The 20424-nt window shown below is 36.1% G+C and overlaps 2 protein-coding genes across 3 annotated transcripts; both read right to left on the bottom strand.

Annotated features, from left to right (window-relative positions):
* Positions 1-257: 257 nt before the first annotated feature.
* Positions 258-692, bottom strand: LOC137944815 (protein SMALL AUXIN UP-REGULATED RNA 12-like). Its single transcript, XM_068790576.1, has one exon. It carries the CDS (start codon positions 677-679, stop codon positions 344-346), a length of 336 nt encoding a protein of 111 aa, XP_068646677.1. The 5' UTR covers positions 680-692; the 3' UTR covers positions 258-343.
* Positions 693-6862: 6170 nt separating this feature from the next.
* On the bottom strand, positions 6863-17383 carry LOC137944814 (cell division control protein 48 homolog C). Of its 2 annotated transcripts, XR_011110855.1 has the most exons (11): positions 17068-17383; positions 11409-12398; positions 9827-10599; positions 9613-9729; positions 9378-9482; positions 8778-8843; positions 8575-8639; positions 8283-8484; positions 8058-8201; positions 7776-7930; positions 6863-7128 (listed from the first exon to the last, which is right to left on the bottom strand). XR_011110855.1 is itself a non-coding variant. In XM_068790575.1 (10 exons), exons 2-10 carry the CDS (start codon positions 12319-12321, stop codon positions 7883-7885), a joined length of 2433 nt encoding a protein of 810 aa, XP_068646676.1. In that variant the 5' UTR covers positions 12322-12398; positions 17068-17383; the 3' UTR covers positions 7518-7882. The 2 variants fall into 2 exon arrangements, 1 of the variants encoding a protein (XP_068646676.1); XM_068790575.1 differs by lacking the exon at positions 6863-7128 and having other exon boundaries at positions 7518-7930.
* Positions 17384-20424: the final 3041 nt, after the last annotated feature.

Raw genomic sequence — 20424 nt, 5'->3', positions numbered from 1 at the left:
TGTGAAATTGTGAAAAGGATTATGAGGAAGACACACATCTAGTGTGTTCCTGGGAGTAGTCAGCTCGCTGGATTCCAGAGCTCAAATTACAGAAAAGAAAATACATTTACAGGTCAAATTGAGTAGGAGTAGTTTAGAAAAAAAAAACGAGTCCGGTAGAACAGACAAACTTTCGCAAGTTACTTAGATGTGGAAGGAACAATTAATTTGAAGCAGATAAAATTTTCAAAGTTCAATATCTCTGTACAGAAGGCGAGTCAAAAAACATCTTTTACTCAAACTCCAAAAGGAGAAAAAAGGGAACAGAGATCTTCGTCTCCAAGAACGATTGCGGAACCGTGTATCAGTGCCATCTCTGCTTCCTCGAGTTATGATCGAGCAGATCAGTCAGAGATCGAAAAACGGTTTCTTCGCACGGAATCGTGAGACCCATCTTGTGTTCGAAGCCGTACTCCTCCTCTGCTCTCTGCAACAGCATTTGAAACTTGGGGTCTTCGAGGAAAGACAAGGGCACAATGTAACGACGTCTCTGCTCGCCAACGTAGACAGGGAAATGGCCCTTGGGCACATCTACAGGCAATTCAAACTCCTCTTCATTCTGTTTCTTGTATCTGAAAGATCCATATCTGCCCTTCTTGGGTGAAGAAACAACTTGGATGCTCCGGAATATCTCCTTCATGGGTACCTTTCTGCACCTGACGCGAGTGGAATGAAGGTGGGAAATGGTGGAGGTGTAGATATTTATATTCAGATGAGTGAGCGTATAGGATACAGAGTACAGACTACCGAGTACAGTGCTTGTACCATTTGCTCTGCCGAGTTTTAATGGCTAGAGGATGGTCCACCATGGATTGGACATTGGAAAAAAATCTCTCCACGAAGGGGATTCCTGCTTCTTAGCTTTGGTAATGAACAAGCCACAAATGTAACCCATTTTACGAAATTGGTGGCATTGGTTCAACCTCTTTTCCTCTAGTGGTGAGATCCATAACAACTGTGGTCCTGATCCCCTGACTCCCTTCCAGAGATTTTCCCTTCTTTAGCTCTGGTAGATCCAAATTGGTTCAGCGTTTCCTTGAACCATTGGATACAATAATTAGCAAAAGAGTAATTTTTTTTGTAAAAACTCAATAAAGATTTCCTATCATTGATTAAAAGAAGTCGTTTTCAAAAATCAATCTAGACAAACATGAAGTTTTGATTTAAATAACATCTGTGAAAGAAGGCGATAGAGATTTGGACCCTTCAAACAGTATAACTGAAAAAAAAATTAACAATAATGGAACAATTGGTGAAGCTAGACTGGCTGTACTAATCCCACAAAATATAAGCTAGAGATAAACTTGATTTTTAGGTTGCGATTGGACACGGAAAGGCGAGTGCTGGAAGGTGGGGTGTGGTGTAGGGCAGAGCTGTTCGGAATGGAATGGATGAGCAGCCTATGTCTTACTCGGTGTCGGCTACTGTTTCGCGTTTCAGATTTGTTTTAATGTCACAAGAAGGAAAAAGAAAAACTCTGAAAAAAGATCAAGTTGCGAGACGGCGAGGACCTCTAATGGGCGGAAAGGTATCAAAATGCAAGAGTCCGGTATAACAAAGCCAAGGACTAGCATAATAACAGCTCATATGCTTCAATGAGACGCCAAGAGAATTCGGTGAGTTCCTTCTTTTCTTTTCCAGATAATTGAACAAGTACAGAGTCGGAGATTCGTAGGGGAGGACATTCCGTGTTGAACAAAAGAAAAAGCTGGAGCTGTTTCTTGTTATTTCTTTGCAGAACAGCTTTCCAGGTTTCAAGGATGATGAGAAATGCCACCAACTGACCCCTATTTTCTCAGAGATTTCACTTGTACCATATATCTCAGAAGTGTCCGTATTCTTCCCTGTAAAGTTAACTATTTGGCAATTCTAAAAAGACCAGGAATCCAATATAGATCAGCCCCTGTGGTTGGAGTTCCGACTTATTGGACACCCAAATTTCAATACCCAAGACAGCTCAAAATGTGGCAGTATACTACTATTAAGATAATCAAAATTATAGCTGAGACAAATTAGCTTGATTATTTATAGCTTCAAACCAGGTTGGAAAAAGAGGATTGGAGTATGATGATCCTTGTCCACTAACCAGAAGAGTTATTATACGCATACCATTCATTGAACAGAGCAAAGAATTAGGATTCCCAACTAGGAGAGAAGGATTGAACTTGGTTTGGTTCTCTCCCTTAACAAATTAAAATTGTGAAAGGAGAAGGAGAGGGCTAGTACCCTACAACTTCAAAAGAAGAGGTCTGCCTTCTCCATGGGACATCTCACATATACACACAAAAATGCATCTCCCAATGAGGGTGGATCAAATGGATTGAGAATTGAAGCTACCAAGAAAGCTGTCTGGTAATTATGGAAGCAACCCACTGGAGGGGAGGTAGTTATTGTCCTCTCAATCTCTTTGAAGTCTAAACCCAAAGCAAAAAAAATTTGCTAGTACAGTGCAAGTATCAAAGAGGTCCTTCTTGTCCTTGGAGGGACAAGCTTTTGTGCTTCCAAGAGCGCCAAAAAAGGAGAGTAGCCTCCCCCTTCAATGCGAGGATCTCCCCCAAAATCTTTCTACCTTTCTTGGGTTGGGAGAGGTGCCTCAGATGGAGCCCACTCCTAGGTACAAATCTGTACAAGTGGGAGGGGGAGGCACTGGAAAAGGATGGCATCACAGGGTGCTGGCCACAGTGAAAATGAAGGAGGAGAGGAGGGAGGAGCTTTCTTATGGAATCCAAATAATTTTGGGAGCTTTTGTCTTGCATGTATGCATGTGGGTGGGCCATGTCCTCCTTATTAGCTGATGAGATCTGGGGGTTTGTGGGGGTCCACCTGTCTTGGAAGTTGTTTTAGTTAAGAAGGGTTTTTTAACTGTTTTTTGACCCTAGCAGTGGTCATCTTTATCAGCTATGGTGGGGAGGAGAAGAGGCATGTGAAGCTTACCCCACAACAATAGAAGATGTGGAACATTCAATTCTTCTCCATGTGGGTTTCTTGGCCTTCACCTAAAAAAAATCTGAAATGGCTTTTTAATGTTTAGTCAATAACATGTTGAGCTTTGAATTTTATGCTTGATTGGTGTTTGTTAATGCTGTTGGTTTTTCTCACAAAAATCTGCTAATACTTTTTTTTTATTATTATTATCATCATGTGAATAAAAGAGTGAGTTTAGAATTGTATTTTATGTTTGGTGACTCATTAAGAAGTAGATTGATAAAAATTGGGAATTGTTCATAGCAAAAAAACAAAAAAGAAAAGAAAGGAGGGCACTCCCACCTTTCTCTTTCTTTAATGTGATAATCACTTGGTTTTTGGCACTTAATGCTGTTCTTTTTATTAAAGTAGATGCCAAATTCTTATTTTCTTATTTTTTCTTTTCCTTTCCATTGGATTCCAAACAGACCCTTAGCCAATATCGGCAATTATAGTGGCTTATTTGTGTTAGTGAGCTACCAGAACAGATCAAAGAAGCTTTTTAAGCACTGTTATAGTGATTGAAATAAAGGTGAATTTCAAAAATTGGATACTGGACAATTACTTGCTGGCAATGGACCCAAAACAACCAGAAATAAATAATTTCTGGGCGAAAAATTTAGGAGCCATACATATTTTGGTTTATGGAATATAAAGTATCAATCACACTCTAAGTGTAAAGTTGAATAGACTTAAATGGAGCCTTCTGTGCTAATATGCTGCTTCCCCTTGGGTTATCTTCCTGATTCGGTTGTTTAAGCTTTCCAACTACTCCTTCTACCCAAATCTTTCTTCCTCTTAACCTTCATACAACTCCGATCAATTTTGTTTTATTATCGAACAAAACTGCCCCTTTTTTAAATCTAATTCAACTTTGAGAGTTTCAATCTCCAATCTCTGATCTCAAATGTATTGGTGATATAGAGAATCATGAACTTCACATCAAGTATACTTTGTATTAAAGGGTGAACTGAACCACTCCTTTACAATTGATTAAGGGTGGTATTTATACAATTTAGAATATAAAAGATAAGTTTTACATTAGAAGATAAATACAATATGGGATAAATCCAATGGATTTTACCCGATAACTGAAAGGATTATGCTTATATCTATACCCTCAAGATAGGCTACTTTATAGAAAAATTTGTCTTGTTGCAATTGAAATTGTGAATTTGGCATATTCTTCCTTTGCAGATAAAAAAAACATGGCATCCAACTGGATTCATCTTCAACGCTTGAGTGGTAGCTTGGAAGTTTTCCTTTCTCCTCATCTTCTTGTTTTCTCAATAGTAAGAATTTATAGTTTTTGCATGCACTTGTAGATTACTAGGAATCCATCTATGTCACAGGAGAGAGAGAGAGAGAGTCGTTTTCATGGACAGTGATGAGTACTAAACAAAAGAGAAGATCATAATTTGGGGTTTTAGTGTTTTCTGTGACAAAAGAGGAGGGTCTCTTTCAGTTTTGATAAGAGAAGAGGACAAGGGGCCTTAATTAGCCTAAGTGGGTAAAAGCTGGAGAAAGGCTAAGTTTCGTCAATCAATGACTTGTGGGCCGAATTGTTAGTACTAAAAAGATATACGGTTGCCGTGCAAGAGGCCCACATGTCCGAATGCCGTGTGCTCCTGGCCCCCACTCTCTTAGCTGGATTGTACTATAACTAGACTTGCCTTACGGGTAGTTGATCCAGACTCATTGCTCTTCACACATTACCCTGTTCTTTCTCCTCTTTTCTTCAAGGAATGCCCAAGTACGGAGAGAGGCTCGGTACCGAAGTGCTCTCTCTTTGTGGGCTCAGGCTCAAACCCATTACTATAGCATTGTTAGTAGGGGTAGCAAATTTCGATCCAACTTAGTAACACTATACGAAGCCGACTTTGTACATGGTCAGGTATGGGGGTCGGGTTTATTGAAATGGTCTTACTCAATATATTTAAACTAGATTAGACATTTTATTCTTTATTATTAGCTACTAATGCAAAATTTATCCTTTATTTTTAAATGATTATATAAAATTAGTTATCCTTCAAATCACCTATTTTTAGAGTTCTTGTCCTTTTAAAAAAAAAATGAAGCCATCAATCCAACTAACACATAACCAAGCTTACCTATGGGAAAATATATAATATTGAAATAGAGAGAGGGGCTACAAATAATTGGAGACAACAAAAAGAGGTCTTGCCCTAGAACAATTTTGGATACTTAACATATAAGATTTATTTTCTAAAAATTTATGAGATAGTAAATCTTTTAGAATAATTATTTTCAAAGTTCGGAGGGGTTAGTGTATTTTACCTAGTGTATGTGTATGTGAAAGTAAATCACTTGTTGGTATTAGTGTGGTAGATGTAAAGTGCACCGGAAAACACTTTCTTGTGTTATTGCCTAAAATGAAAAATGTAGCGTAAACAAGAGAACAAGTTATTTTTTATAATATATCTAAATAAATCATATACCTAAGCAAATAATTAACTAAAACAAACATGGTCAATACCTAATAAGTAATTTAATGTAGTATTAAAATATAGTAATATAATAATTAATTAAATAATATATTTTATTAATAAATTAAGATAGATCGTAGTTTAGTCTAAATTAATATTATTATGTGTGACAATTAATTGACGCACTAATTAATTATGAAAAATAGATAAATAAAAATTAAAAAATAACAGTAATGAATATAATAAATAAATAAATATAATATTTTATTAATAGCATAAGATATATTTTATGTAGTATAAATTAATAATATATTTCCACAAAATTAAAAATCATTTGTTTAATTAATGATAAAAATAGATGATTAAACAAAAATACTTGATCAGTTGTTTAATTTAACAATATTTTAATTACCACTTTTAAATCACATATTTAATATAGTAATAAAAATAATGAATATCATAAATAAATATATTATTTTATTAATAACATAAGATAGATTTTTTACATAGTATAAATAAATAATATATTTTTCACAAATTTAAAAAGTATTACTTGAATTGATTATAAACAAATTAAACAAAAATACTTAATAATTAACTGAATGAATAATGAGCGAGAGCGAGAGAGAGATCCACTTTTGCAAGCCCAAACGTGAGTTCAAGTAGATAAACCAAGATTTCGGTGGCAATCCTGATTCACCTACTTCATAGGTGAGTTCAAGTGGATGAATCCATTCATCCACTTGAACTGGTGCCTGAAGCATGCACAGATGCATTTGAGCAAGTGGCAGTATAATCTAATTCACTTTCACTTGACCCAGAAGCACACTAAAAGGCCCTAAAGTAGAACTAAAACTTAGAATTCTTCATAAGAAGTTAATTTAATTCAAATTAAAAGGAGCAAGAAACAATATTGTTATAATGTAATGAATCTAGTGAGCAAAATATTAATATTATTTTGCATGTTTTGGTCTATCTTATCTATAAAATACTAAAAAAAATCTCCAAGAGTAGGAATGGGCATATTTTTTTCTTATGCATATTAGACACCTTAAAATTCTGATACATATCAACTGTATTAGCTAACATGTTCACCTCTATTGGCATGCATCGATTAAAAGACCCTACATTCGCTAGGGGAAATCTTATACATAACGATGATATTTTGTTTGCAACGACTAATATGAGATTGCTACCATATAAATTTATTCCTCTCTCATCATTTTGTTATGAGATATATAGGTGAGACTTCATATAGCATTTGTATTAAGATTCATAGAGACAAATTATAAGGTGTCTTGGGATTGTCTTAGGAAGTCTATATCAATAATGAACTAGAGATTAAGGATGTCATATTGTGAAAGGTGGTAGGTTCAATTTGAACCAATGCCCTTAAAATGGAACACAAAAAAAATCCTTAATTATACTTTAGGAATTGGAAGTTTAATGTATGTCATGTTTGTACCAAATAAGATATTGCATTTGCAATAAGAATGTTGGAAAAATATCAAAGCACTTAGGGTTGGATCATAAGAGAGCTACAAAAAAGGTTATGAGTTACCTTGAAGGGACTAAGGATTTCATGCCGACAGATTGAAGGTTCAACAGTTTAGAGGTTGTTGGTTTGTTAACTCTTGTAAGTCAGCATCAAGATACATCTTCATGTTTTCTGGAAGAGCTGTAAAAGTACAAAGGAATCCTTAATTGTTACATCCATAGTAAAAGCCAAAATTATTTTTTGTTTAAAGGCAACTTCAATGTGTTTTGAGGTCATTGAGGATTTACTGAGACAATTCAATAATTGTTTCTTGGCTAAAAATAATAAAAGTGGCAATTGAAGTAAGCTTAATATTGACATAAAAGTACTTGGGCATTAAAAAGCAGCATGTTAGGTCTAGTGAAGAACTCACTGAACACATTCCCACTAATGGAAGGATTATTGATCTTCTAACGAAAAACATGCCACCAAAGTTGTTTTAAGGATCATATCACCCGAGTGGGACAATTCGGATTTGTCACTTTCTACTTGAGTGAAATGTTTATCTTTTGCTCTGGTTGTATAGATATACTGTTGAACGAGACAAATATAGTTGAACCCAGATGTTTTGCTCAAACGTATTATTATTACAAAACAAAGGTAACTCACCCTTTCCAAAACGAAAAACGTCGATAACAATGAATAAATAGAAGAAGGCAAAATACTGCTTTCAACTATCTTGAACCCATCTGAGCAGAAATTAAACTTGCCCGTTTACCAAAACTTATAAACAAAATGGGAAATAAAACAAAAAACTCATCAAGCGAATAGAACCTTATCAATCATACCAGAGAATTTGCTCCCAAAAATGGCAGATCCTGGAGACTGCAGTGGACAGGTTGTCAACTTGCATGAAGAAAAGCGTTTGTGGTACCCCCACATGAAATGAAACTTATCATCCCATCATGAAACTTTGAAATTTGAACTCGTAGTGTCTCTTTTGCTGTTTTTTAATAAAAGAAAAGACATGAAAAAGTCAAATATATGGATTATGACCAGATAGAAAGTTACCTAGAATAAAAAAAAAAACTTCAATGTTTAATTTCCAAATATCATTCACTCACACATACCTCATCCGTGACAGATGGAGTTATTTTCTTCAGTGCATTCTCAAAATGTGTTCTTCTAATAGTCAATGATTCTGCAGCTGAAATAATGCCCTCAGAAATGGCCGTCTTTCTCTCTTTCATGGCAGCCATAGCAGCTTCATTAACCTGCCAAATGGAACAAGAAATGATTCGTGGATCCAGTAAATAGATTTAAAACATCTGACTGGAAATGAGATCAGGAAGTACCACAACAGCAAGATCAGCTCCACTTAGGTTGTTGCATGAATCACTCCGACCAATGCCATCCAAATCTACATCTGCGGCTACAGGCATTTTCCTACATTTGGCTTTGAGAATTAATCCACGCTCATCAGGACTAGGCAGAGGAACATACAGAAGCTTCCCTAGTCTGCCCGGACGTAATATAGCTCGATCAATCACCTCTAGTCTGCCAATTGATATGTAAAACATTATTTCACAAGAGATAGATGTAGTAAATAAATGCCGGATATTAAAGATTTTGAAAATTCTTCTTAACCTGTTTGTAGCGCCAATGACAAAAACACCTTTCCTACGTTCACCACCATCCAACTCTATGAGCAGCTGAAATGATAGTTCAATTTGAGACTTGGTAAGTAACATGTCCTTACAAACTCTGATTCCCACAGTAAAACAAACACAACTATGTGTATTTGCAAGCACATGCACGTGCTCCAAAAAACAGAAAGATTAGCTCTTGACCTGGTTTAAAACCCGCTCTGTAACCCATCCTCCATCTTTTCCACGCTCTGTGGTTAAAGCATCAATCTAAAAAATGAAAAAGTTCAATAGTGTTTGTCATGTCAAACATTAAGCTTCCGTGAGAAGCTAGATCTAACACGTAATGTTGAATATAAAACGTCTAAACTCTAGCAATGACACCTTTTCTCTCTCTTTCAGTAGTTGTAGTGATGGAAAAGTATGTTGCATTGGCTTGGAAGTGATGGAAAAGTATTTCACATTGGCTTGAAATGATAGGTACTATCTCAAGATTAAGACGATACTTTAATGTCAAAGGTTAAGCTATTGCTAATCCATTATTTGTGAAGCAGTAGATTTCAGGAGACAACAACAAGTCTATAGGCAGAAGCAACATAACAGGCTTCAATGTCCAAATGGCTACATAGCTATCCACACAAGCGTAAGAATTCATGCATGATCATCATGTGCACAGTAAAAGGTTATTTCTTAGAAAAATATCCCTAAGTGACATTAAAAAAATGGGATCATACATAGTTTATTTGTTGAAAACATTGAAAATAGAGCTTCAAATCCAAAGATAAGGTGGAGTTTTGACCCTACCTCATCAAAGAAAACAATACAAGGTGCACATGAACGTGCCCGAGCAAACATAGTCCGAATTGCCAATTCGCTTTCACCAACATATTTGTTCAAAATTTCAGGGCCCTATAACAAGGTTAAATAGATGAACAATTATCTTATTCGAATGTAAAAAAGTATATATACATAAAAAATATGTAAATAAGAAACCAGTTAATTACAAATGATCAGATAGAGGGGGCACTGAAAACTATACCTTAATATGTATAAAATTTGCACCTGCCTCATTTGCAACAGCCTTGGCAATCAAGGTTTTGCCACATCCTGGAGGTCCATATAGTAAAAAGCTGGTCTCTAATTCCACGGGAAATGCCTGAAAAAAAAAAAAAACCAAAAACAGTAACACTTGTAACATTTTCAAACCACTTTTCGATTTGTCTACATATATGAAAAAAAAAACCATATCTCACCGCATAGTCTTCAGGGTGCTTTATACGACTGACAATGTAATAATCAAAATCTTGCCTCAACAAACTGAGTCCTCCAACATCATCCCATTTGACATTAGGAATACTGGTAAACCCTTCTCTTCTTAAAGACGGTTGAACCAGCTTTGCTGCTTCTTCAAAATCAGCCATTATTATACTAAGCCTCTCCATCTCTTCAGGGATCAATGGGTGCTTCCTCCGCTCTTTGTTATTTTCCTCACTTTTCAAAACTGCAGTAAAGTCAGTTTTCCTTCCTTTAAAGATTCTCTCCATACAAAGATATCCTGCATTTTTTGCTAAAGCAACCAAATCAGCTCCAACAAAGCCGGGTGTCAACCTAGCTATTTTCCTCAAATCAAATGCACCTTCAAGTCTAAGCTTCCTTGTGATAACTGACAAAATCTCCATACGAGCATTCTCATCTGGAACACCAAGTACAATTTCTCGATCAAATCTTCCAGGTCTTCGAAGAGCAGGATCAACTGCATCAGGTCTGTTTGTAGCTCCAATCACAAGAACATAACCAGGTTTTCTATCAGATTGTTCTGAATTTGTCTGTGTGTGGACAGCCTGACTAAATTTTCTATTTGATTCATCCATGCATGTCATCAATTCTGTCACAATTCGTCGCTCCATCTCTCTCTGTAAATTTTCTCTCTTTGATGCAATGGCATCAATCTCATCAATGAAGATAATTGATGGAGCAGTTCGATAAGCTTTTGAAAAAAGATCCCGAATATTTTCTTCAGAAGCACCTGAAAAGATGATCACACTTACATCTAAAGTAAATCTATCAACTAGAAAAAAAAAAAGTTTTCAGGTTCAGAATCAAAGGTTATTGCAGGTACAAGCATACCACTACCTCTATATGAATTGAACCAAATTTAATCACAAATAGCAACTTTTATATCCATGCTAATATTAGGCCAAGAGGCCAAAACAGTAAGCTACAAAACTAGAGAGGGGGATCACTTACAATGTGAGATTGGAGACAAAATCCCACTTTAGCAAGGGAATGGGCAAGACAATTAACCGATCCCAATATATGATACCAAATACAAACAATCAAAAGCAAGATGAAATACTCATCCTATAAAAAAATAAAAAGATGCTAATACTCATCCTTAGCGATGTCCATGTGCACTGAACTACTGCATAAAACCAATAAACTGAAAGCTACTACATGACATTTGATACTAGTGCTTGCAACAAAGAGAAGTCCACAAAGAATGGTTTCAAAATTTTAAAGGCTACCATGTGCCAAGGCTATAAAAAAACCAATCATTCGGTACATAATTATCACTTCTACTACTGCACAATTCAATTACATCTATTAACCTATTTTGATAAGTTCGCTAGAGAATAGGACTTTTAGTGAATTAATTTAACTTGAAAACTAGTAACATTTGATAGTCAAACAAAGTATGTTTTCTTTTAGCCTTAGCTAATAGCCACAACTTAAAGAAAGAACAGGACAGCAACTAATCCTATCTATGAAATGAAACAAAATTAATGTAAATTCCTTCAAAAAGAATAAAAATATGACTACTAAACGTATAGAAACCTGAGACACCAGAGACCACTTCTGTGGATGAAATTTTATAAAATGGCAGTCCTGTCTCATTCGCTATAGCATGTGCAAGTTTTGTCTTCCCGCACCCTGGAGGTCCATGCAATAAGATACCAGTCATTGGTTCAACTCCTAACCACGATGGCAACTCTGGATACATGAGTGGCAAAATCAATTGCATCAATAACTCATCCAAGATAGCCTCCATTCCAGCAAGATCCCTAAACATTGGGCCCTCCTCCATAAATTTACCACCAGAAATACCCTTCAAATCCTTTTGATTCTTCTCATCTCTGACAACCTCCATAGAATCAATTTTCCGTGCCTTCTCCACCATCTCCACTTCAAGAATCTTCTCACCATCAGCTTTTCCCCTTGAAACAGGTTTTGAAACACTGTAATTAGTTCGCAACAGGGATTTCATCAAATCAACCTCAGGCTCAAATGGCTCTTCAAATATTGCATCTTCTGATGTTGAAACCCCACCTTCATCTGAGGAAGAGTTTGACTGGGATGAGATGCACTGTTTATTTAACCTCCTCCTAAGGTACTTGCTCTCAGTTTTGGCCAGTCGCTCCTCATCGAGGTCTGATTTCCGAATCTTCTTGCGAGCAGGACTCTGAAATGATCTAATTCCAGGTCTATCATGTTCACAATCTTCGTCATCTTCTCTGCCTCTCATCTTGGGGTAAGGGCTTTTTAACTTCTGATGTTGCAGGGTTTGAAGGACATGCCTGGTGAACGGCTGTTGTTTGATGCGGCAGTAGTCTGGGAAATGGGACCGAAGGTGTTCAACAATCTGATCAACTGAGAGATTATCAATGTCAAGATTGCATGACTTAATGCGACGAAGGAGGATGGCACGGTCAGATGGGGAGCGTGTGCCACCTTTGGTCTTCTTCCCCATTTTCAGCAATAAAAGAGATGATTACAATGCCTTGTTGTCTATCAGAACAAGTAGTCGTAGTCTCAACTGATTCCTGGCTGCAACAGAACAAAGTTTTAGCTGCTGAATAAAACTTTAAATGATTAATTAACTCCAATATCCAAATTAATGTTAAGAGATAGTACTATCTACATTTACAGGAAACATGAGAGGCAGTGAGCTCTTACACCAGGACTATCCAGTTTGTATCAATAGCTTAACTGGTCAAGAAATATTTGAATCAAGTACAATATTTTAAATTGATTGAAGTTTTTTTCAAAATAACTGATTGGAAGAAAATCAGATTCTTCTTAAAAACGAGAAATCATGATAATTGCAAGGCCATCATTTGGAGTCTTTGAAAGTCACCCACTAAGATATTTACACTAATGCCACCTAAGCTTGTCAATAACTTTCAACAATTGATCATGCCTATTGCCAATGTGCAACAATGATTTATAAGCATAATATAGGCCATGACTGAGGGTCTTGAAAATTTTAAAATATTTATATGTAATTAAAAACATTTTATGCCCTAATTGTTTTCTTAAATTCAAAGATCGGTATAATACAAAAACATGAGATTGAAGTTTTAAGCGAAGTTTATATATGGTGAAAACTTTTCTATGCTATAATTTCAAACCTTTTTATAGCCTGTATATGATGAATTTGAATATGGTTTGAAAATATGAATGTCCTAAAGCTCCAAAATATATTTGTACTTAAAATTAGGAGTTTGGCTGGCTATTCTCTTACATGACTAGAGTTATTTAGATTTTTCTAATGATGCTTAGATTTTATTCTTCAAATCTCCGTTCGTCTCATTTGTGGAAGTTTTTATCCACAACAATCTTCAATGAATTTTTGTTCCAAGTCTTGACTTGACAACTTAATTGATCATAATCTAGTATTGAGTTTTAGCCATAAACAACGTAAATTTGTGTTGTAAAGCATGTGTCTAAAATACATTGATAGCTCTATTAGTAGCACACTTTTAAACTACCTACTTTGTTATCATCACAATAATGGAAACCACCATGATTTTACTAATGGTCTAACAAAAAAACCAAAGGGAAAAAGGGAAATAAAAAGAAAGAAAGGATAAAGAAGACAGAAAGAAAGAAATAAGAAAGAAAATGAAGGAGAAGGAAAGATAGAAAAAGAGAGAAAGAAAAAAATGAAATAATGAAAACAACAAAGAAAGACGAAGAAGAAAAAAAAACAAGAAAAAGCAAAAGGGAGAAAGGGACATGAGAAAGAAAGAATGGAAAAAGAAGAAAGAAAGAAAGAAAAAATAAAAAAATAAAAAAAGAGAAATTAAAGAGAAATAAGAAAGAAAGAATTGGAAAAGAATAAAGAAAGGATGGAAAAAAACAAATAAATAAATAATTAAGAAAGAAGGCAAAAAGAAGAAAGAAAGAAAGAAATAGAAATAATATATAAATAAATAAATAAAAGATGAAACATAAAAAACCAACATTCTCCAGCACAATAGAAACTACATCACAAAAAGAAAATAGTATGCGATGGATTATCATTGAACCCAAAGCTCCTCATCGCATGCAAACCAGATGGGTTGCACTCTACTTATAAAGAACATATAAATCAAAATTAACAATAACAAAAAAATGAAAAGTACCATAAATAAGGATCACAACAAGTTAACAATCTCTAGAATTTGGATGCTTTAGAAGCAAACTCTTTAGTTCTATTGAAGGCACCTTACAAGAAGCTATCATACATAAAAAAATAGTAAAAATAAATATTATTCATATTATAAAAAAAATAACTCACATCAAATAACCAAATTATGACAATAGTAACAATAACCATTAAATTTGTGCTTAAGAATCTCAAATAAGTATGTTTATTTATCCTTTAAGGGTGTAAAATGAAAGTAAACTTAAGTTGCAAGTAAACCTAGTCACACCACCGTTATTTACTTTTAAGTAAGAATCTCGATTATAAATGTTATTTGGAGATATTTGCTATAATAATGTAAAAGGACATAAATTTGAGGCAAGAGAATATTAGCATATTAGTATGAGAGTTTTTTTTTTTTTTTGATAAAAATGTATTTATATATAAACAAGAAAATTACACAGGAAGAGGGAACAGCTCCCTCACAACCAGAGATTGTAGGGACACTCCCTGCTTGGCTAGCACATCTGCAGCCGAATTTGCAGATCTCGAAATGTGAGACCAAATATAAGTTTACAGTAAGGTAATATCTAAAATTTCCCAAAAGATATCCCAATGGCGCCATGGAGGGGGGAAGCACGTTCACACCATCCAATGACCACCTTTGAGTCTCCTTCAATGTGAATTGGACCACTGCAATTGTCTCTAAAAATGCGGAGCCCATTGAGAAGGCCATTAAGCTCAGCCGTTGTAGAGTCAGAAATGCCTAACGGACCAGCATAAGAAAAACATTGATTGCTAGATGAATCCGAAATAATTCCCCGGGTTGCCAAGAGACAAGTCATCAAAGTTCATCCGGGGGGGTCCATTCCTGCATTACTAGAGCCTTGATCCCAAAGTGCATCCTAGCCACGATATTCCAATTATCTCGAATAGAGGCTCCTTTGAAGGAGGAAAAGGCCTTCTTAGTTATGAGCCAAGAAGATATTTGCCCCGACACCCTTACCGCTACTCTTACATCCGATTCACTTTTAGCCTCGAACCTCCTTCGGTTGCCTTCATTCCATAGCCCCCATGGTACGAAACTGGCACTGGCAGATAACAACATTTTTCCAAGACCCGGGAGAGGTAGGTCAACTATCGACTTGCTGAAAGAGATCAGATCAGTTGATATGCAGAATTGCAGCCCCAATTTGCCTAGAACAGAGGTCCACACATACCATGCAAAGGGGTAATGTAGGAGAATATGACTAAAAGTTTCCGCTTCAATGTTGCATAGAGGACAGAGGGGTCAATAGCTGGGTGGCCCCTTCTACTAAGCGCATCACTCGTGAGAATCTTACTTTGGCAAGCGCTCCACACGAAGAATTTTATCTTTGGAGGTGCACAGAGACGCCATACAAAGTGAATTTCATGCTCCCTTAGCATCTAATCCCAGCCATTAATAAAACTGTACGCAGATAAAACTGAAAATTTTTCACTTTTGTCAGGCCACCAGATAAGCTTGTCCTCATCAGAAGGTCTCATTCTGACAAATTTCAATGAGTCCAGTAAACAAATTGCTTCCAAAGCTTCTGAGTCTGACAGACCCTTTCGCGGGTGTAGGTTCAGACTCCCCCTTCCCCCCTCAAACGCATCAGCAACTGACATCTCCCTCTGTGTAGAGAGGAGGAGAAGATTCTTGAAGGAGCTCCTCAAAGGCTCTTGCCTTGTCCATAAATCATCCCAAAATTTAAGCGACCGACCGTTTTCGACATTGAATCTTATTGCTACAGAGAATTTCGGGAGCAATGTGAATAATGATCTCCATATTGAGGACAATCCTCTCCGATTTCCACCAGACATCCACCATTGGGAGCTCCAACCCAACTTGGCTTGGACCATGTCCTTCCTGAGATTGGAAGAATTCGTGTTGAGTTTCCATAACCATTTCAAGAGCATGGCTTGATTTATTTCTTTTGTTTTCCGAATCCCCAAACCGCCCAATCTCTTTGGAAGACAAACTTCATCCAATCTGACCAAGTGATATTTAAAGGTGTTACTTGATCCCCTCCACAAAAACCTTCTTTTCATCTTATCCATGGCTTTACATACCAATGAGGGGCAAGGCATAAAGGACAAAGCATAGTTTGGGATTCCTAAAATAACTAATTTAAGAATAATGAGCCTACCAGCTTTACTGAGAAGACGTCCCTTCCAAGTTGCTAAACGGGATTCCATTTTTTCAACCACCAGGTTCCATAGACTCTGACCAAGTGATATTTAAAGGTGTTACTTGATCCCCTCCACAAAAACCTTCTTTTCATCTTATCCATGGCTTTACATACCGATGAGGGGCAAGGCATAAAGGACAAAGCATAGTTTGGGATTCCTAAAATAACTAATTTAAGAAGAATGAGTCTACCAGCTTTACTGAGAAGACGCCCCTTCCAAGTTGCTAAACGGGATTCCATTTTTTCAACCACCAGGTTCCATAGACTCTGGGATATACGCCCATCGAAGAGGGGAAGGCGAAGGTAACCCAAAGAGAAAAAAGAAAAGAGAGAGCAGCAATTGTGTTTACTTATAAGGTTGAGAATGACAAAAATTTCACTCAATAAATACTTTGGCAAGATGTATAGTAATTGTTTTAAATAAAAACAAAAATAGAAGATCCATTCCCTTCAAAGTGAATAATATGCAGTGCGTTTATGCACTAGTTATCTATGCAATTCATCATTCCATTAGTTTCCCACCAAATTCAGCCAATTTCATCCATTTTTACGGAGATATACTAAAAAAAAATATAATTATTGCAACATAAATCATGAAAGACAAAACAATAAATATTGGAGATTAATCTTTTCTCTTGTATAGTCAAATTTTTTTAGGAGATTAACCTATAGTCAAATTTTCAGTCATTGATCCTTTCTCCTACAAACAAGAGATTTATTTCGCATACATACAATAGAGAGACAACGAATTGTAAGTTGTTGAAAAATTGGGATATACTGCATCATCCCCAAGACATCCACAAATTCAGGAAAAAAAAATCAGGAAAACAAAGACTTCTGTTTCCATTTTCTTTTTTAGGAATAGAAAACTCACTTTATTTGCTTAGATCCAGCTAAAGAGAAAAATTCGTAGGTTAGCCGCAATTTACAGGTCTTGAGCTTCTCCTGTAAATCCCCAGTTGAAGAGATCCGATATGTTATTTGAGTGAGAAACAGAGAGATCAGGGAGATAATTAAATGGAGAGAGAAGCATGAGATGAGAGATGGCTCTGAGGGAGTCAGCGATGACGACTCGACCAACGAACTAGCAGGCTAGGTTTAGGGAAGGATAGAACAAGAGAGGAGAAGAGGATAGAAGGGGAGAGAGGAGTGTGAGACGAAGCCGCCGGCGTCGGAGGGGAATCAATGAGGGAGGCTGCTGGCTAGGTTTAGGGAAGAGCCTGAGTGAAGGAAGGATGTGCCTTTTACCCCACTCTGGATTCTGGTAAATTTCGGATTTGAAACTTTTTATTGCGGGTAAATTTCGGATTTGAAACTTTTGTTTCGGGTAATAGGATCCAAAAGATCAGAACTTATGAATGCCCATGGAAATTGGGAGAGAAAATGGATACACGTGGAAAATAAAAAATAAAAAATAAAAAAATAGTAATATTTTGAAATTTTGATGATTAAAATTTTTTATTAAGTTTCTATTTCTTTTTTTTTCTCACCAAAATTAATTATTTTGTGAAAAAAAAAATATTAACTAAGAGAGAAAGAGATTTTTCTCTTAACGATTCTATGCTACCAAACAATAGAAAATATCTTTCTCTCCCCTTTGTTGCACCTCTCTCTCGTTCCCCTTTCTCTACAAGTTCGATGACTGACCTCTCTTCTCTTTTTTCTTTGGTTTTGACCTTTCATCTCAAAATTACTAAAACACCCCTTCTCACTCTCTTATCTACAAGTGGTATTAACGAGGTGATACAATTAGTGCCAATTTTGTTAGAAATGTTTAAAAGTTTAAAGGATAGAGATTATATTATTCTTCTTATACTAATATTATTCTCCAAGAATCTGACTACGACATTGGTTCTAAAAATGACCCTGAGATGTTTCACAAGTAATTGTAACTCTCAATTGTAGTAGGAGGAAAGGTTATTAGGTTTGTTAATTTTGCTACTTCGTTTTTTAAATATTTTTTAAATAATATATGCTGGCTCTCAATCATAATAACTCTCAATGTTCAAGCACAAACAACCAACCATACAAAAAAAAATTATAGTTGTTCATAATCTTATCTTGGATTGCTAATCCACTCCTAAGGTGTTTGTACATCAGAGTTAATCTACGATGTCAGTATTGTCAAACAACACTCACAACAAATTTCTTCTAAGGCCAATTACAGAGTTGCCCATACAAGGATTTACATGACTTAGTTCAACAAAACAACTAATTTCCATAAGCTTGCCCCCATATAAAATTTTAATAGCAAACTAGGCACATAATCTAGACCCACAATAGGATTTTCTAGCAACTAATTAGGAAAAGCAAGACTAGACTCATACAAAGATTTGTCATATCTCACTATGCACATGTCGTATACCCACAAAATCATTTTTTTAGTAGCTAACTAGGCTACACAGGCCTAGACCCACATATGAATTTGTAGCAACTCACTAGAGATGCTAGCCTAAACCAACAAAAGGATTTTTAAATTGCTTGCCTATTTAAGGATTTATGCCTCACATAGCGAATAATAAGGTTTCATGTTGACTTTCAAGACTCCATGAATTTAGCTCATAGAGAAAAAGAGAGACACCCATTGGGATAAAACAGGAGGAAGAAGAGGTTATGAACTTGTGTCCTAACCCTTCCCATGAAGCTCAATTTATAGATTAATTAAACTACAATATTATAATTATACCCCTAAAACTTAACCTAATTACATCAATGACATATCTATGATATGACTCTTTATTTACCATCCTACCATCACTATATGGGCCTTTGGGCCTTCTCTTTGATTTTTGGGCCTTGAGCCCATCTTTCACATCTCTTGGGTATGTATGGATCTTCCTTAGTCGTGTGAGTTTGGGCCCATTTTCTAACACTCCCCCTCAAGTTGGCAGTGAGATAACATCATGAATGCCCAACTTACTGTAAATAGTGTATAGGATCTTCCCGTATAAAATGGCAGTCCACCATATCTTCCAACAATCTCCCTCTAGCTGGTGGTCTCTTCCAAGAGGCCCATCTGACATAATATAAGTGAAAGTAAAATCATTCCATCACTCCAAACTCCAATCAAATAACTCATGTTAGATGTTGGACACACTCCTATCTTTTACAGGTAATGGGTCTATAAACAGTGCTCAAAAGTTTAATAAAATTCCATCATCGTGTCCCTCCACAAAACACTGACTCTCAAATGGTAGGAGTATTAAATGCCAATTAAGGGGGGTAATGGATAATTACCCGGAATATAATATTTAGGGGCCACCAAGTGATTTCTTCTTCATCATAATAACCAATGCTGACAAAAATCAGCAATTGAGAAGTCCTTCAATAATAATGTCTCAGCCAAAGAGACACAATAGCAGTAGGTGAAGTGGGCTTAGACCCAATAACACGTACAAAATAATGAAAATCCTTAAAAAGGACCCTAAAATAATTTGTTGCAAGTTTGTGCACCAAATAATATGTTGATCAAGTAATAAGCAGCCAATACCTCAAAATAATAATTCAACCAAAGATAGAGGGACCGAGTCGAATTAGATATGAGACCAATATAGTCATGTTATGGAAGAACTATGTATAGACCTCGGGATCCAGACCCATATAAGCGAGACAGGAAGTAAGTGAGTTGGCCTGAGTCAGGTTGACTCAAGCCAAGTTGACTCCCCAGTTTACCCAGATGGAGTTGGACACACTCCTATCTTGGCCTCAAGGTTTTGTTTGATGAAGTGTCGATCTACTTCCACATGTTTAGTCTGATCATGATGAATCGAATTATGCAAAATAGCAATAACCGCCTTGTTATCACAAAATAAATTCATCTCATGGTTTGGGGCAAAGCCGATTTTGGTTAACAGTCTTTGAAGCCAAAGAAGCTCACAAAGACCCTTAGCCATCCACGAAACTCGGCTTCAACGCTTGATAATGCTACCACCTTTTGCTTCTTATTTCTCCATGTAACTAAGTTCCCACCAACAAACATAAAATAGCCTGAGGTGGATCTTCTATCTAAAATACTCCCTGCCCAATCAACATCTGTATAAACTTCAACCCTTAAATCCTTTTTCAGGGGAAGATTTTACATACCAAAGAATTTAATTCACAACATTCATATGATCTTCACTTGGATAGTGCATGAATTGGCTTTCTACACTTACTGCATAGGAGATGTCAGGTCGTGTATGGGAGAGATACATAAGTTTCCCAACTAACCTCCAGTACCTTCCTTTATCTG

The sequence above is a fragment of the Aristolochia californica genome, unplaced genomic scaffold (genome assembly GCF_029961685.1).
Source record: "Aristolochia californica isolate CCGP_79_NKW_82.1479 unplaced genomic scaffold, dmAriCali1.0.hap1 SCAF_11, whole genome shotgun sequence".
Taxonomy (NCBI): domain Eukaryota; kingdom Viridiplantae; phylum Streptophyta; class Magnoliopsida; order Piperales; family Aristolochiaceae; genus Aristolochia; species Aristolochia californica.
This window is presented reverse-complemented; position numbering and strand designations above follow the sequence as displayed.

Bases quoted from the DNA above. Each gene is read 5' to 3' on its own strand.
- LOC137944814 (XM_068790575.1), bottom strand. From the start codon at position 12,321: ATGGGGAAGAAGACCAAAGGTGGCACACGCTCCCCATCTGACCGTGCC. The intron at 10,600-11,408 runs GTTTCTATACGT...TCATCTTTTCAG, and splicing joins AGTGGTCTCTGGTGTCTCAG to GTGCTTCTGAAGAAAATATT. The intron at 8,485-8,574 runs GTTAAGAAGAAT...ATCAATTGGCAG, and splicing joins GTCATTGGCGCTACAAACAG to ACTAGAGGTGATTGATCGAG.
- LOC137944815 (XM_068790576.1), bottom strand. From the start codon at position 679: ATGAAGGAGATATTCCGGAGCATCCAAGTTGTTTCTTCACCCAAGAAG.